At 43.0% G+C, this 17,758-nt stretch overlaps 2 protein-coding genes across 5 annotated transcripts in view; one reads left to right on the forward strand and one right to left on the reverse strand.

The window, feature by feature from the left end:
- The window catches only part of LOC135910873 (vesicle-associated membrane protein-associated protein B-like), a 42,914-nt gene extending 34,913 nt beyond the window's left edge, over window positions 1-8,001 (reverse strand). The window contains exon 1 of one of the 2 annotated variants that reach the window (XM_065442943.1): window positions 7,786-8,001. In XM_065442943.1, coding sequence (XP_065299015.1) covers window positions 7,786-7,837 — 52 coding nt within the window. In that variant the 5' untranslated portion in view covers window positions 7,838-8,001. The remainder of the gene's footprint in view (window positions 1-7,785) is intronic. The other variant, XM_065442947.1, reaches the window with a different exon arrangement.
- Window positions 8,002-8,182: 181 nt separating this feature from the next.
- The window catches only part of LOC135910658 (PWWP domain-containing DNA repair factor 3B-like), a 92,139-nt gene continuing 82,563 nt past the window's right edge, over window positions 8,183-17,758 (forward strand). Inside the window, exons 1-2 of one of the 3 annotated variants that reach the window (XM_065442693.1) lie at window positions 8,183-8,393; window positions 15,300-16,765. In XM_065442693.1, the coding sequence (XP_065298765.1) occupies window positions 15,309-16,765 (1,457 nt within the window). In that variant the 5' untranslated portion in view covers window positions 8,183-8,393; window positions 15,300-15,308. Of the gene's footprint in view, window positions 8,394-8,773; window positions 8,989-15,299; window positions 16,766-17,758 lie in introns of those variants that run through there. The other 2 variants (XM_065442708.1, XM_065442700.1) reach the window with 2 other exon arrangements.

A 17,758-nucleotide genomic window follows, 5' to 3' on the forward strand; every position in this document is an offset into this window, starting at 1 on the left:
TTGGAGACTCACTCATGTCAGCAGTTCTCAACACTGCTAAATCGATAAGGTTGCATTATGCAACATCAGAGCTTAGTGTCACCACCACAAAGTAAACTGCAAAGCTCCATAGCCATCATGTGCACAGTATCAGAGGCAGTGCCAAAGGAAAACAATTTATGCAGCACAGGCCACATTCTTAAACAATCAATGCCTACTGTTTCCTTATATGTTATAATGAATATATCTTCATTCAGATAGAGATGGCTTATTGGCTTGTTTTGTGCTTCGGGAAGGATACAAACTGGCTGGAGTAACACAACACAAAAGGCCCTTGTTTCACTCTCTAAGCCACCACAAGTAAACACAGATATGCATGAAACTTCAAATATATTCCAGTACTTTATAAAGACCACAAGGGCTTATTCTCGCAAGCCAAGCATAGCCAAAATGCTGATACTGATAGAGAACATGACTATACCTTTCATGCCCACTTCACCCCAAATGCATCGTTGCATACACAATATTTTGTGCATTAATGAAAATACTGCACGGATTGTCGCCTTGTCTCACCTTGACCCCAGAGGGAATGAGGAAATGTCCATTTTAATATCACAGCTCACCCAAGCCTAGGGAGACTTGTATAGAAGCATTTGCACCATGGAAGACATTTAAGCAAATCCTTTTGTCCTTTGACAACTGTGTGTTGATCGCTAACATGATGCATTCATTGTTACGAATTGTAACTTCACAACAGCACCTAGTCACACACACAACAGAAGGGATCTGATACAGTGTCAGATTTACAGCCTGCTTCTGTTGAGTCATCTGCCATGATACAAATATGTCAGCTCTGAAATTTGAGCAGTGGAAACTGCATCCTGCAAAATTTAATTCATTCTTTCAGTAGAAGAGGAACAAGAAAATAACTAGGGATGTGGCAAAAAAAGGGGGAAAAAATTAGAAACAAGTCTAAGTGACAAGCAAAATGTCAATTTATGGGGTCTATGAAGAAACTCGTATATCAGTGGTTAAGGAGATATGAAAAAGATAGCCCCAATTGGTTAGCCATGCCAAACCACTGGTGGCTATGTTTATTAATTTTTATCTACATATCAAGCACAGGAAAAATCTTTTCAATCACTATTTCATTTAAACTGGTCACAACATAAAAACATCACATGCATCCGGTGAAGCCAAAAATCACTGCCCCTTCCGGTCCATGAAGATGGTTGAACAGCGAAGCTGTTTACAGAGTTACACCGAGTGTTACACCATGCAAGTCAAACTTTGCAAGCAGTCCACATAGAGCTTTTGTTTCACCATTCTTTTCCCTCATTTACGGTTTTGTGTGCATCGCGTGGTGAGTATACTTTAGGAGTGCTTTATTTTTTCAATTCTTCCAGTGTTTTTCTTTTTTTGTGCGTTTCAGCACCAACTCTCGCTGGCGCTCACGGTAGGCAGCTTCTTCCTCAGGAGTACGCACTACTCGTGATCTTTCCATAATTGTAGCTGGGATGGAATGTGCGGAACCACTAATCCAAAGCCCTGTATATCGGGAGCAAGACCCACCACTAGAGATGCAGGCGCTGCAATCATTTTGACAATCGATTGGATTGGTTTGACAATCGACGTGGCTGCCGGCACTTCTTGCTGGTGCAAGAAATGCCAGCGGCCATGCGCTTCTAGTATCGTGTTTCAATCGCTGGGCACTGTTCAGGCGCCACAAACCGCCAGCATAACAGTTTCTTTCACGGCAGGGTGGAATCAATTGCCAAGAAGTTCGATGCCAATCTTGCTCGATCGCCGAAAATGCATTGTGTGACAACCGTATAAGATTCGCATATAAGATAGCATTCTCACAGAGATAAACAGGTCACTCCAACCCCTTTCTCCCTGTTGAGCTCCTTTCCTCTGCCGCTAGGTCACATGGTCCCTTTTTAGCGAAGTCCAACAACGACGGCACAGGGTCTGCATAAACAGCTTTGCTCTAAAACTTCATGCCAATAAAAGAAAACGAAATATTGTACCTCACAGGTAGACTGGTGCAAATGGCTATTTTCGCCAATTTGGGCGGAGAAAATGTAACAATTATATTCCTTTTTTCTTCCACACTGTCAGTGGTCCTAGCCACAATCCACCTACATTATCACCAGGATCAGCCGATTGTGAGTGGTAGCTAATAAAAGAATAGAATTAAATGAAATGTTTACTTTATACCAGCCCTGCTGGCTCAATAGCGCTCAAATTTTTAACACAGAGATGGCAGGTAGACTGTTTAATAACACATTTGGGTGTGCCACTTGCCATTTTGTCCAGATTGAATTTAGACAACTGCAGCACTTTTGGATCGAAAACCATCTCCAGACGAAGATGCAACTTTGCACCGACTAGTGGCAGCCAGAAAATAAACATTAAACATAGCACTGAATGTAAGCCTAACCCTCTGCTAACCAAAAACACTGTTGCAATCCACTTTAGTAGCACTGCAAGCGGTGTACTACTAGGCTTGACAATAGGTTGAACATGCTTTGTATCAACACTGTCAATTTGTAGGTCAGAAGGATCTCAAACTCAACAATAACCAGCACATAGCAAAAAAAATTTCAATATCTGTAATCAACTGTTTCTTGTAATTATGAAGAGTGGCCCGATGGCATTAAATATTCATGTTATAGGTCCAAAATGTTTGCGATGGCAATGTTTGTGCCATGTGTTTATAAAAATAAATTTGGGGACCTTAAGAAGCTGCACTTATAATTCGTGACTGAACGGGTTATAGCTGCAAAATGCCAGCTGCTAATGTGATAAAAAGTGAGGAGGACATTATGCACTCTTAATGACAGGTGGTGCCACTATTCCACTAAGAAAACCTGGGCCAGTATATTACAAGGATTCTATTCCAATGCTATTCCTTTTTGCGTTTTGTCAGTGGTACAAGCTGTGCTCTATCATCGTTACCACTGGGATTCCCTGGTCATGAACGGTGCATGACAAAAGGAATAGAATGAAAATTTTTACATTATACCTACACTGCTCTCGGTGCATAAAAGTGCAGGGTCATGTTAGTATGTGCACTGTTTTTTCACTCGACAAAGATTGTTCAGGCAGTTTTGTTTTACGCTGTTGAGATCTGCTTCAGGCACTGATAAATTCTCCCCCCCCCCCCCAAAAAAATGGGCTTCATTTATTGCAGCTTAAACCTCGATAAAAACAAAAGCCAGTGTAATGCAACAAGTATTTATTTTTTTTTTCTTATCCTTAGCTCCTTACTGGCATACTGTGTTGATAAAGTAGGCATGGCAATGGTCAAGCCAGTGATGGAATATAAAAATAAAGAAATGGAGTAGAATTAAGCATTATTCCAGCTGAGCTGAGCACAGAAAAGAGTAAAACAAGGGCCTCTACATGATACTCTCTAATGTTGCCACCATGTACTGCCTGCATTTCAAGCGACCTCTTTTTCCAAGCACACTTTCCAGCCTGTCTGTGTGTGTGCTGCTTTTCCGTTCAAAGATGAATCAACAAGTTCAAGTTTCGCAAGATGCTATTATTTCTCAACCTGCCCAACTAGCCTCTGCTAGGCAAAGGAAATGTACTTCTACCTAGGCATGCCGCATAGTACACCTAAATGCTCTGTAACCAAGTCTGTGGTTTAAACAAGTCCTAAAGTGCAGTAAAGATCTATCAAGCTGGTAGGTTATTGAGTCAATTAAAGGCACCAGATGGCCATTGCAAGTCATCAGTGGTGCCCTCACAAACGACACTGCCAGTGATGAGGCAACCCAACCTGAAATGCCGTGCCAACAGGTGATGCAGCTGCTCAAGGAGTTTCTGGCACTGACCAGCCTCTTTTGGCCCTTCACAAATTGCAAGCAGCTTAAGTAACCTACACAATGGCTAGCTTAGATAAAAGAGCACTCTTGTGTAATGAAAAATCACACTCAAAGAGTTAGTCAGTTAAAAGCAATGCAGTATTACAATTTTTCTCAAATGTTCAACAAGCAGAGCTTGCCATTCCATTTCATCGTATGGAAACAAATCAGCATTGCTTGCCATTTGTTCATCCATGCAATGCTAAATACCTAATGCCAAAACACTCAGCAGCTGCCCATAACAAGAACAATAAAAGTGGCAAAAAGTTCTAGCACCAAAACACCCTTGAGGGCCGCTCGCGTAGGCATGCGTCCCTTTCAAATATAGCATGCTAGCCTTGATATCCGCGACAATTTACTGCAGCGAACTTTTTTAAAAGTTCGAGCGAACATTTCATTTACCTCAGCCAGTATAGATTTCTGTATAAAGAATGTAAAAGCTTGACAATTTCCTGCTATATAATGCCTAAGGAAACAGACTACCAGTTTAGATTATAAACTATGTTAAAGATAATTGAAAAAGAACTACGATTGCAGCACTGCTGATATTTAAATATTTTCCTATATTAATTTGTCTACAGAAAAATTCAACGAAGAACCTTTAGTTATATGCAATATGAGTGACAGTACCGCAACTTGCATGGTATTTAGAGGCCAATTATATAACAACTAGGTAAATAAAGCTACGAATGTGTTTAGCATATCTACATTTAAAATTTCCAAATATTGTGCGACTGCACTACCGTACACCACTTACAGGCCAAGCATGTTAACCTATCTTCTCACTGACCACTATGCTACCCTCAACAAAACCTACAGAAATGTATAGGTCACATTTAGCCAGGCATTAGCAGTTTACAGTGCTAGTTGCCATGAAAGGTAAAAAACAAGCAATTGCCGTACTACACCACCTTTGCAATGATAATTATGGTATTATGATAGAAATGGTGAACTGGTGATGCTGCATGACAAGCTATAACTCACAAATGGGGTAAAGCGTGCAGACACGGACACAAGAGAAGTGTACAACACGAATGTCGACTATGAACTGAAGAAAGCACCGAGGCGAAAAAAAGAAAAAAGACACGCCAAGAAGCACACCTTACCCCTCTTTTGCATTATGAATCTTTACCAACTAGCTCAGCTTTCTGTCGTTCTAAGCTGCAACTCTCTTTAGGGTATACATAATGCAGAAGCAACTACATCAGTAGAGTTGGCTATTACCGCGTTCAAGAGAAAATACACATTGTGCATATATGATATTGCTTATCTGTAATAATGAATTGGCTGTGCATCTTTGTAAGATTGTTAGCATAGCCCATGATGAAACATGTAAGCCTTGATATTGTAGAGCAAGTCATTTATGCATGCGGTACAATAAAATATGTGAACTTGCAATGCTTGAACGCTACTAAGAGAGCAAGAGCAAACCAAGTCACATGTACCACTAGATGATGCCACTGCCCAAAGTATTCGGTGCTTATAGATCACACAAAGCATTACATCATGCGACCAAAACAAGCTTTGCCTGGGCCTCACAGACAGGCTCCTAGGAAGTGATCTTGTTATGCCCCACAAGTGTAATAGTTTAGGTGAGTTGTAATGCATAAATTGGCATAGGCAGCACATGAAATTCAAGGAAAAAGACTGGGATATACATAGCAATAACCTCCATGCAATGATGAGTTCTTCCACCACTGAAGAAAATGTTCCAAGCATCTGGCCAGACAATTCATTGTAGCATTTCTTCAATGGTGCAAGTGATGCAGAACATTTACCACAGTACTTTTGAATTATAGGAGCAGCTACAAGTATCCTTCAGCCATGGACTGGAGTTCCTGTTCCATTTAGCATCTTAAATTTCATTCACATATTTGTTTCTTAAATTTTATCACAATATCATCTTAAATTTCATTCACAATATACCGTGGCGAGGAAAGCGTACATCGCCTTGATGAAGACAAGTCCACTTGTCGAAACATTGGCTCCTGCATTCACCTTGTTCACGTTTTGCTCATTCACATATTTAGTACTTTTTGGTGGAAAGCATGCCATAAAATTCAGATAAGGGGGTCTTCACAAGCATTGAAATTTAGGTGCACAGTATTAAATGAGCAATATGATCATGGTCTGCTAGCAGCACAATCATGAACATGAAATATGTATATCAGTTGCACTGAAATTTTGACACCACTGAAATACCTAGTGTATGTAGCTTTAGTTGGTTAGCACACAGAACACAGCTAAGCTATGCAAATTTGTTGCCCTTGGAGAATATGAACTAAATTATTTAAATTAAATTCTGGAAATTTACGTGCCAACATCATGATCCGATCTTGAGGTATGCTGTAGTCGGGACCTCCAGATTGATTACGACCACTTTGGTTTCTCTAGAGTGCACCCAATGCACAGTACATGGGCGTTTGTTGTATTTCACCCCCATCGAAACGTGGCCGTCGCGGCTGGGATTTAACCATGGCAGGTCATGAACTAAAATGCTAGAAAAAACTGACAAACAGCACCTCAATCAGCAGCTGTGTATGTAGCACAACAGTCAGAACAGAGTAAAAAGTACCATTTGCACGTCTATACATATATGTGTGTTTTACATTCAGAAGTCATAATCTAGATAGAAATGAGCTACTGTGGTCGTGGATTCCGTTTTTCTGTCACCTGAGGTGCGCCTAATGATAGTTCTACGAAGATGTACGCGTCAACTGTGCTTCGCACAGCAGCTCGATTCGTGCATGACAGACGGCGCAGCAGAAAGCACCGCACACATCAATGTAGGCAGGCGGTACGTGTCAAGGTCGTATTATAGTGGTTCATGAGGAAGACGAACGCCGCCGGTTATTCCATCCTAGCTAGGCAGTTAGGTGCGAAGGGCAATGTCAAGGTCTAGGGACACAAACATAGTTCAGGCTGGTTCTCGTAACGTTTTCCGGAAAGTCACGGAGAAAAGAAGAGGAGGGAGGGGGCTGGTGCAGTCGCAACAAGCAGCCGGCTTCGGACGCTGTCAATGCCCACATGACGCCCACACACTAAACACCGCTGAGATGCGATCGGACAGCAATGTCACTGCAACCCGCGGCAGGCAGTGTCTTCGCCCTACATTGAGAGCACCTCTTTGCCAATCCAGAGGACTCCTCGGCCCCGCCAAGAGGCGGCGGCTTCGAGCTACGGAAACGAACGGTCAGCGGCGCGCCTGGTGTACACAGCTACATTGTTCGCGGCGAATTACGCACACGCTATAATTAGGCACCGCAGCTTTAGGGCACAATGACTCGTTCGGTAGACTTTAAGATCGAGCACGGAAATGTAGTTGTAGGAGAAAGCGTACAAATACGCGATTTACGATTAGTCCACAAAACAAGTTATTTCCTTGTTGCAGGAAGTATCTTGCATTCAAGGAAATTAAGATTTATTTTCGTGGATTAATTACTGATGAAAGCTCACGCTCCTAACCTTACACAGCAAGCACAGCGTTAAGCAAACTGATGGAAGAACAAAAACAAAACGGGACGAAGGAGCAGCGCCGACCGACAGGCCACTTGAGGTCCCCTCCCACGTATGTAGGCAATCACTGCAGTCTCGCACTTTGATAAATAAAATTGTCACAGCGAATAAACATTCACAACTAGCAAGAGTTCTGTCGAAGCTGTAAGAAATAAGAATGCAATAGATGGGTTTCGCAGTTTCTGGCGGAAAGGCGACATGCGAGCCGCGAAGAACATTGCTCTCTGCAACCAAAAGGAACAGTCGCAGAACCCATTCCATTCCCAGGCCAACCATCCTTACATGCAGCCAAGCATATTTTCGCGCCTGCAAAGCGCAAGACGTATAGCAGAACCGCAAAGCAGACGCTGGCCGTCAATATGGCCCCCGCATGTCGCCAAACTTGTTCGAAAACCGTACTTCAGCCGAGTGGTACCTTTGAAGTGGAGCTCGGAGTCAGGCTCCAGCTGTAGGACTTGCTTGCTCATGATCTCCCGTGCTTCGCGAAGGACCTAGACAACGAAATACGTATCGCTATGTCTATTTATCCTTGTTTCTTCGGCCCAATAGGCCTAGATCATCCGACCGTCAGCGTCCGATATACGAACATGGGCGCATGCGTCGAGAAGGAAAATTTCAGCGCAATCCGGGACACGTTACGAAAAAGATTGAGCGTCTGGTGTTTGGTAGCGCTAGTAGCGCTACTGGCGACAGTGGTAGACGGCGCACAATTGCATCACATTATATGTAGCTGTGAATTAATTATCATTGCATTATTAGCGACTATTTTTTAGAACCAAGATATAAACGTGACATAGTTGCCATTTTTTTGTTCTGTTTAGTTGCAAAAGATATGACGCCAGCGATGCGTGCTTTTGCCTTTTGCGCCATCTTCGTTGCGTTTTTCTGCGTTATGGAACGCGATAGCCGCGCGGAAGTCTTGTTTTTTCGTAGGTAACGAAAAGTTTTGGTTAAATATAGAGTAAACGCGTTACATAAGTTCCGTAACAAGTAAGAAGCCTGAAAAACGGCTGCAAGCTTAAGGTAAGCTCGCACCGCAAGAAACCCAATTGTTGGAACTTGCATGCAACGCTGGCGTCTGGGCGGGCGGGCTTTCCCTTCCCATTATCTTAGTCCAGATTGTGCCGATGTCGCCTCGCTGGTTTCGCCTCGTGTAACATTGCACACGCATTGTGCCAAAGTGACCTGTTTTAGTGAAACTTATCGGCCTGCCAGTTCACTGCGAAAAAAAAAAAAAAGTAATAGAGACGTGATTTCCGGTAAACATATATACCCCCCGCCCCCCTCTTTAAGATTTTTTGGACGCTTTTTAATGTAAGCATGTGCGCTACTGTCAGAACAGCGTTAGAAATGATTTTTTTTTCCACTGCTATATTTTATACATTTTACACTGAACCATCGCGAGGTTTAGGGCACGACTCAAATGTGTACAGCATTCTACAAAAGCCCTTGAAACATTATCGTATCCAGAAGCAGTGTCAGTATTAAGAAAAAAAGAAAAAACGACGTATCCCTTCGTAACCAGCTGTTCATGGCCCTGGTGAAAAACCAATTTCTTCGTTAATTCAGCGTACGAACGTCTGAATCCGGAAAAGCAACACATACCGGACATTTGCAAGTACTTGCGTTTTTTTTTTCCTTATTCTTAATGCTTTAATGCTGTAGCAGCAAGTAAATGCTAAAGTTCTACACAGAATAATTGATTGCGAAAAAGGTAACGCCACAAATAGGTACATGAAAGCGTGAAGTTTGTTGATTGCCTTGTCTGTTCTTTTCGTGTGCTGTCCTTGTGCATGTGTTTCGTGAATCTGAATGGTCTAGAACACCACTTGCGTCATGCGACCTGCTTTATTAATTGTGAAATACAAAAAAAAAGAATTACATCATTTGCATTTACTTTTTTTAACGGACACTTAAAGCACCCCCTGAAAATATTACTGCATTTGTTCTTTGCGAGATGTAATACACACATAAGTGGAGGGGGGGGGGTCATCAATTTAAACAGCCTGCTATAGAAGGTGTATGTGTCTTTCATCTCTGCATCGATTGTGACCTCTGAGAGGGTTACCCTACGACAGTGCAGGGAATCATCCACCATGGAGGTAGTTGAAAATTTGGAAGCCCATGCAGCTGCCTGTCAGATTCATATCCTGTAGGATACCTATTTCTCAGCTTGCAGATAAAAACACAAACCTCAAGAGATGAGAACGTTTATTCGATGCTATGTGCTACACGCTACATTTTCTTGCCGTAATGTGTTACATGGCATTGATCCAGCTTAACTTTTGGGCTGCCTTCTGGAACATTTTGCCCTGCACTCTGCTTACAACCTCAGAGGTCAAATTTCGATGCTCTTGCCTAGTTGGATAACATGACACCAACTGAGTAGCACAAAAAGCTAGTCAGTATGTATCTCTATTAAGAAATCCTATAAAAGTGCCAAGCTTCTATTTTCTCTCATCTTGAAATGTGATGCTCTTAATCGGTTGGTTACTCTGGCAAATTGTTGCCATAGGTGTACAGGGTCTGTTCTGAAAGTAGTAGGACTCATTAAAAAAAAAAAAAAAATTCACGAGAATATCACAAACGACTAGAATTTTTCAAAGTAGCACCCTTCCGCATCTACACACTGCTGCCAACGAGTTTTCCAGTTTTTGTACGCCTCCAGGAACGCCTGGACCGGAATGTGTTTTAGCTGTCTCGTCACGGCCTGTTGAACCACCTCTACCGATGCGTGATGCTTCCCCTTGAGTGTCAATTTTATTCTCGGGAATAGAAAAAGGTCTGGCGGGGCCAAGTCGGGGCTGTAGGGGGGCTGAGGCAGCGTTGCCACCTTGTGCTGGGCAAGATACTTCACTACGCGGAAAGCTGTGTGGCTCCGCGCGTTGTCATGGTGCAGCTGCCAATTGTTGGCGATGGCTAGGTGGACACGAACAATGCGTTTTCGCAGTCATTTGAGGACTTCCACATAAAAAACTGCATTAAATGTTTGTCTGGGTGGTACAAACTCTTTGTGGATGACTCCGTGTAGATCAAAAAGTTAATATGCATGGACTTTTGCTTGGATTTGCTCATTTGTGCTTTCTTGGGGCATGGGGAAGAAGGGGTGTGCTATTCTTAGCTCCGACACTTGCTCTCCAAGTCGTAATCAAACACCCACGTCTTGTCACCGGTCACTACATTGTCCAAAAAGTCTGGGTTGAAGATCCTGGCAGTTCGCTTTCCGGTTGGCCTTTTGCTCCTCTGACAACATTCGCGGCACGAACTTCTCGCACACTTTCCTCATGGCTAAGTTTTCTGTCATGATCTCAAAAACTTGGGTATGAGGAATGCTCAAGTCATCAGCAATCATTCTAATACTCATCCTATGATCAATGTTCAGTAAATTTTTCACTCGCAACACATTTTCGTTGGTCTTGCTGGTCGAAGGGTGTCTGGAGCGGTCGTCATGTTCTACTCCTTCCCTACCTTCTCGGAACAGCTTGTGCCACTCGAAAACACCTTATCTACCCATGGCAGCGTCACCGTAGGCCTCCTTAATCATGTCGTGAGTCTCTTTGCCCGTTTTACCGTGCCTTACACCAAGTTTGAACGCGTATCGCTGATCCAATAAACGCTCCTGATTCTCCGTGACGAGGCGTTTCGACAGGAGTTCAGAGTACAAGCGACCTGCTCTCTTCAACGGCTGAGAACCGACTGCTGATTTTTCCCAGCGTTCCCAATATCCCATTTCACCGATCCTGCATGCACAGACCGCCTTTTGTCCACCTGTTCGCCAAGGAAAAAACCAGTCCTACTTTCAGAACAGACCCTGTATGTCAGTTGGAGCTGGCCTTGCATTTTCTAAGTGCTTGTGCCATTTCTCAAAATTACATAAATAAAAAAAAAATAGTGTAGAGTATGCCAGTGAACAGAAGAGTGAAATATGCTCCACATATATCAGCCTGTTTGTCAAGGGAATTTAGTGTACTAGTGTTTTTCTTTCGTATGCGCATCATGCTGCCAGTTCTTACCATTCATTTTTTGTACTGCTTATGTCATTATCTTGCTTTTTTCTTTGCCATGTGCTTACAGAGCTTATTTTGTTAATTACCTACCTTTTTTAATCATTTTGTACCATTTGGGGTTGATCTTTGTCTGAACATTCTCAGAGTTAAAAGCCAACTGCAGCAAAATTTTACTTTGGCTAGATTGGTTATTAACGAACGTGTTCCTAAGGGTGGGCAGCGCAACCCGGACAAAAGACGAGAGGAACTACACAATACAAGCGTATGCTTCCTCTCGTCTTTCGTCCGATTGCACTGCCCACCCTTAGGAACATGTTCAATCACCAACTTGCCCAGCTTGCCATGTTAATTCAGTTATTAACGAGTTGTATATACTACGAAAACAATCTTGCTAAAGTTGCAGGGTTGGCTGTTATCTAATTTTCTTAAGTCTTTAAATAGCACCAAAGCAAACAATGTGTGCATCTCTTGCTTTGCGGCAATCCCATACCGTGACCTTAGATTTTCAGTGTCCCACAGCTGTTGCTTTATCTCTGAAGTTGTGTTGAGACACTGCGCTGGTTCTCAACCGTTTTGGTTTTGTGTATTTCTGATGAGGAGTAATGGTGGTGTTTTTCAATTTCGGAGCCAAAAATGTCTATTCCCAAATGCGAATTCCCCTACCCCCCAACGTAGACCTTTCCAATAAAGGTGTCATACATTCATTCATTTTTACAAGCTTTTGGTGATGCATTCAGTCATATTTCAACTGTAAAAATTAGCATGGAGGCTGTTTTATATCTGTATCTAAAGCTAGGCTTTTAATGCAGCCCATAATTTTGCTGCACTTGGTCTTTAACTTTTGGCATTGATACATGACCATATGTGCAGAGTAATCACTAGGCGTCTGTAAATTCAGGAGGCCTACCTGTGTGCATAGATGGGCAGAATAGGTAAACACTCACTCACCAATATTTTTTTTTTGTTCATGATATGCACTTACTGGTGCTCATACTCGCTTCCACTCACACTCGTCAGCACCTACTCACATTCATACTTGCATCCACTCGCACTCACTGGCACTCGCTTTCGTTCACATGTCTACTAACACTCTCATGTACTCACTTCTGTTCATACTAACATCCACCCACACCTTTCATCGCTCACTCATGCTGCCACACTCAAGACTGTGAAATGAGTGGGAGTATGAATGAGACATACTCATGAGTGAATATGCCAATCTATGCCCACATCAAGGGTTGCTCTGCTTGAAGGCACCAATCATATGTCCAACTGCGACCTGAAGAAAGTTTACTGCTGCAGATATCATGCACTGAACAGGTGACTGTTTCCACGGCTTCCCTTTTTCCCTCCCCGAGTGCACTTTATGCTGCTCTGCAGGTTTGCTGGCATGCATGTTTTATGCGTTTTCTAGTTACTGCAATTGCACTTTCTTTTCTTTAAGGCTACTGCTTATAGGTCACTTGGCTTATCAAGGGCAGAATTGTAACACCAGCATGAATATGAATGCAAGTACCAGTAAGTGTGACTAGACACAAGTATGCATCTAAGTCATAACCAGTGAGCATGAGAGGATGTGTGAATGTGAGTGCTCGCAACTGTAAGCTGATGTGTGTGTACGAGCAAGAGTTTCAGTGAAAGTGAGTGATGTTGAGTGAGTGTACGTGAGTGCAAGTCAGTGGAAATGTATGACTGGGCGTAAATATAATGAGAATGAGCATCTGTGCTCACTGGCCGCGAGCTCATGAGTTGACTCATGAGCTCGCGGCCAGTGAGCACAGATGCTCATTCTCATTATATTTACGCCCAGTCATACATTTTCACTGACTTGCACTCACGTACACTCACTCAACATCACTCACTTTCACTGAAACTCTTGCTCGTACACACACATCAGCTTACAGTCGCGAGCACTCACATTCACACATCCTCTTACGCTCACTGGTTATCACTTAGATGTATACTTGTGTCTAGTCACACTTACTGGTACTTGCATTTATATTCATATCAACTCACACTCACCAGCTCTTGCTCAGGCTCATACTCTTGCCCATTCAGTCACTCACTCCTGTTCATACTCACATCCACTCATACTCGCCGATGCTCTCCCACATTCATGCTCATGTTCACTCATGCTGTTCATGCCCCACTCATGGCCATACTCGAATTGGTGAAATGAATGTGATTATGCTAACTTATGCCTGTGTGAAGGATTCACGTCATTCAAGGGTTGTGATTTGGGTTTGTCGGTACATCATCAAGAAAGTGTTAAGTGTAGTGCTGCTAGGACACGGATGCAGTCCTGTACCTCCTCTGACCGTGTGGTAGTTGAACTACATCGAATACTTTTGTGGGTCGTGTCATGTCTGCTACTTCCTTAATCCTTTCTTTAAGACTTCTACACAGCCTCTGCCAGATTTCTTTCGCTTGTTGGTTCAGTGGACATTTCATACTACTTAGAAGCTGGGTTTTCGTTTCCTTTTCTCTCACTTCAGTATTGGTGAATAGTTAATGAATTCAGTTGTCTTTCGCAATCCAGATGGGCGGACATGTCATGCTGGTCATGACCACAGCTGCCCTTCTGATACCCACTCATGGCAGTGTTTTTCTTTTTCTCTTGTTCGCTCAGCGGACATTTCATGCTACATAAAAATGGTTCTTAGTCGTTGGTTTTTTTTTTTTTCGATTGAGAGGCTATCGAGTATTCCTAAATCACGTAATAGTTCTGCGGAAACCCGCATGGTGGAGAGAAGTAATTAATAAAGGGAAAATGAGACATCTACCCAAACGTAGCTAAGTGCTACAAAGGAAACCCATACGGGTTCCTCGAAAGAAAAGCTTTGCAGTGGAAGAAAAATTCGTCCTGGTCCAGGACTCGAACCTGGGACCACTGCCTTTCCGGGGCAGCTGCTCTACCATCTGAGCTAACCTGGCGGCTAGCAGATGGCAGGTGAAGTCGAGTTTATCAAGAACTCAAAAGCAAAAACAAGAGATTGATGTAATAGTTCTGCGGAAACCCGCAAGGTGGAGAGAAGTAGTTAATATAGGGAAAAATACCCAAACGTAGTTAAGTGCTATGAAGGAAATGGATACGGGTTCCTCGTAAGAAAAGCTTCACAGTTGAAGAAAAATTCATCCTGGTCCGGATGAATTTTTAGAAGATTAGTGAAGCACAGTGGGTATGCCTTCCTCTTTTTTTCTGGAGCATGCAGCTGGCTCTCATTACTGATTGGCTGATACAAGCCCCAGCCTCTACTGCTCAGAGTTCAGGAGATGGGAGTATGCACTTTACTGAAATGTCATAAAACAATCTCCATCTACGATAGGTGTGTCTTACCCGCCGTGGTTGCTCAGTGGCTATGGTGTTGGGCTGCTGAGCACGAGGTCGCGGGATCGAATCCCGGCCACGCCGGCCGCATTTCGATGGGGGCGAAATGCGAAAACACTCGTGTACTTAGATTTAGGTGCACGTTAAAGAACCCCAGGTGGTCGAAATTTCCGGAGTCCTCCACTACGGCGTGCCTCATAATCAGAAAGTAGTTTTGGCACGTAAAACCCCATAATTTAATTTTTTAGGTGTGTCTTCTAGTTAACAAAAATTCTGTCTTGAACCATGCCTCAATTAGCCACAAATAATTCAACCAGCTCATAAATTAAGAAAAAGTCAGTGGTCCCTAGGAGTTAATGCATGTTGACTCTATTGTGCTTTGCCTATTGCAATATAGCAAATATTATTCACCTAAGTGGGACAAGCATTTGATGATCAATTGAACCAGCAAATGTTTTTTAAGTGTTGCTTTATATTCCCAAAGTTGATAATATTTTTTGTATGTGCCTTGTAAAATTTGTGTTCTCTCCCTCACTTTTCTTTTTGAACTCAAGAGCCTCCCACTTTAATAAGAATAACTTTTCTCTTCTGTAGTTGCACTGAATGGAGCAGCCTGAGCTCAGCCAATCCATACCACCTGCAGCAGAAAAACATGCAAGCGAAAGCTCTGTTCATGACATTTTGGTTGATGCTGCACTGGAGTCAGTATACAGAAATGAGGCACTTGATCCAGGTCAAGCTGAGCAACTTACAGCATCAGAAACACCTGCTCAGGAAAGCTTTGCAGAAAGCGCACCTCCTTCAATGCACCCTGGCATTGAAAAGCTGGAGCCAGTTTTGGGCAGTGTGACAGTACCTGGATGCAACACTCGAGAAGCATTGTTAAAAGAAAAAAGGAAATTGAATCTATTGGACAAGGAACTTGAGAATTTAGGGAAACCATCTTCACAATGTTCCAAAAAGCCAGAGAATGAGTCTGGGCCTGGCGCCAGTCAGGACTTCACTGAAGTGCCAACTCCACTTGGCAAAGCAGTTCCGCAAGATGTTCCCTTACAACCAGGTCCACCTGGTGAAACAGTTCAGCCAGATGTTGCCGAGGAACCTGCTCCAACTTGTGAAACAGTTCCGTTAGATGTTGCTGAGCAGCCAGCTCATGTTGCTGGAGCAGTTCCACGAGATTTTTCTGAACAAGCTGCTTCAGTTGCTGAAGCGGTGTCACAGGATGTCGTTGAACCAGCTGCCCCAATTAGTGAAGCAGTTCCAGAAGTTGTTGAACAATCAGCTTCATTTACTGAAGCAGTTCCACAAGATGTTGAGCAGTCAGCTACATTTTCTGAAGCAGCGCCACAAAGCAAAATAGCTGAGCCAGTTGATGCAGTTACACAAAATGGGTCAGCAGCTACCTCCGAGCCAGAACTGAGGCGGTCATCTCGTCCACGCAAACCCTCAGTGCGTATGAGATCCCCTGGTGGTGAGACTGTGGAACGCTCATCAGAACCTGCAGTTGTGAAACGAAAATCAGCCTCTCACAAAATACCAGATAACTTGCAAGCTGTGGTTCCTATAAATACTGAACCTCCTACGCCAACAAAGTCCCTCCCATCCAAGATGGAGCGCATGAAGTTTGGCAACAGTAGTCCACCTCTTTCAAAAGCAAAGAGAAACATTTCAACCGAGGAAAAGACTTGTGTTACTCATTATCGGCAGCAAAGTGCTGCATCAGGAAACACTTCTGACAGTCGTCTTAGCCAGTATGCTTGCCAAAAGTGCAGTTTTCGTACTAGCCGCATGGACAATCTTGTGCGACACAACAAGCAAGATTGTGCATATGTGAAGGACTTTTTCAGCTGGGATGCGAACACTTTTACGGAAGCTACTCAAATGCCCAAGAAGAGGTCTTTGTCACCATCTGTAGTTTGTGTGAATGATGGCACTGAGGAAGCAAGCAACTCTTCATCTGCTAGGCGCAAGCGGCATATGCGAAAATTTGAACGAAGCCCCAAAGCCCCAGAAAAGAAGAAACCAGCAACAGCGTCCCCAAGGTACATCCACATAATTGAGTGAGCGTTTTTGCACTTCCTGATTTTTTTTTTCTTGCATGTTGTAACTCTTACAAAAAACTTGTGCATCTGCTACTAAAGGTTCTAATATTTATTAATATCTTGATTTGTTGGTGTATGAATGGTATGCATTTTCATAGTTGCTGACCATAAGGTTTAGCAAGAGGTACTGAATGTCTAAATTCTGATGAAAAGTGCAGTGGCTAATGCAATTGCTAAGCATGTTGCTGATAGCTGAGCAAGTCTCATTGTGTGCAGTGTTATTGTATCTGGTGATGTAAACACATTTGCATATTTTTCAGTAGCTCTAATGGCCAGATTTCCTCTATTGTTTTCGTTTTATGGTGCCCTTGAGCCTTGAGTGAAGCATCTGCTTAACAGTGTAAAAAGTGTTCACTATAATAGAAACTTGCTACATTTGTAGTTGCCATCAAAGCAGCCGAAGTTATGCATCAAAGTTATGCATCTGTTTGAAACACGGAAATAATGCATGTGATTTTTTTTCTTTTTTTTTGTGCTGACTGTTTTATTGAGGTCTGCTTGACCAGAATCTGCTGGATTGCACTTTCAGGGTTTGCCAGGCTGTCCACAGGCTACTATGTGTAACGGATTGCTGCAGTTATGTGGTGTTGTAGCATGTTCAGATTTTCCCGCTTGAACTTAGCTGTAAAACTGTTTTATTTTTTGCTTAACTTACTGCTTAAAGTCAAAACTCTCTTCAATATTCCAGCACAGGTGGCCGCTCAGTCCACTTGCATGCACCCGTTTCTGGCATTGCTCATTGTACCAGGAATGTTACGTTAGATAATTAAAATGGCCTGTAAGATCACATTTAGTACCATGTCGGGCATCAAAAATCACACTGCATAAAGTTTACACTGTGAAAGCTATCGGGGTGTTCCTTGTGTCTCTTGAGTTCTGCATTGGGTAAATATGAGCTGCTGCGCCACAGTTTGTTCTACTTGTTCTAAATGAACTGGTGTGAAAACCAGG

The sequence above is a fragment of the Dermacentor albipictus genome, chromosome 1, assembly GCF_038994185.2.
Source record: "Dermacentor albipictus isolate Rhodes 1998 colony chromosome 1, USDA_Dalb.pri_finalv2, whole genome shotgun sequence".
NCBI classification, from domain to species: domain Eukaryota; kingdom Metazoa; phylum Arthropoda; class Arachnida; order Ixodida; family Ixodidae; genus Dermacentor; species Dermacentor albipictus.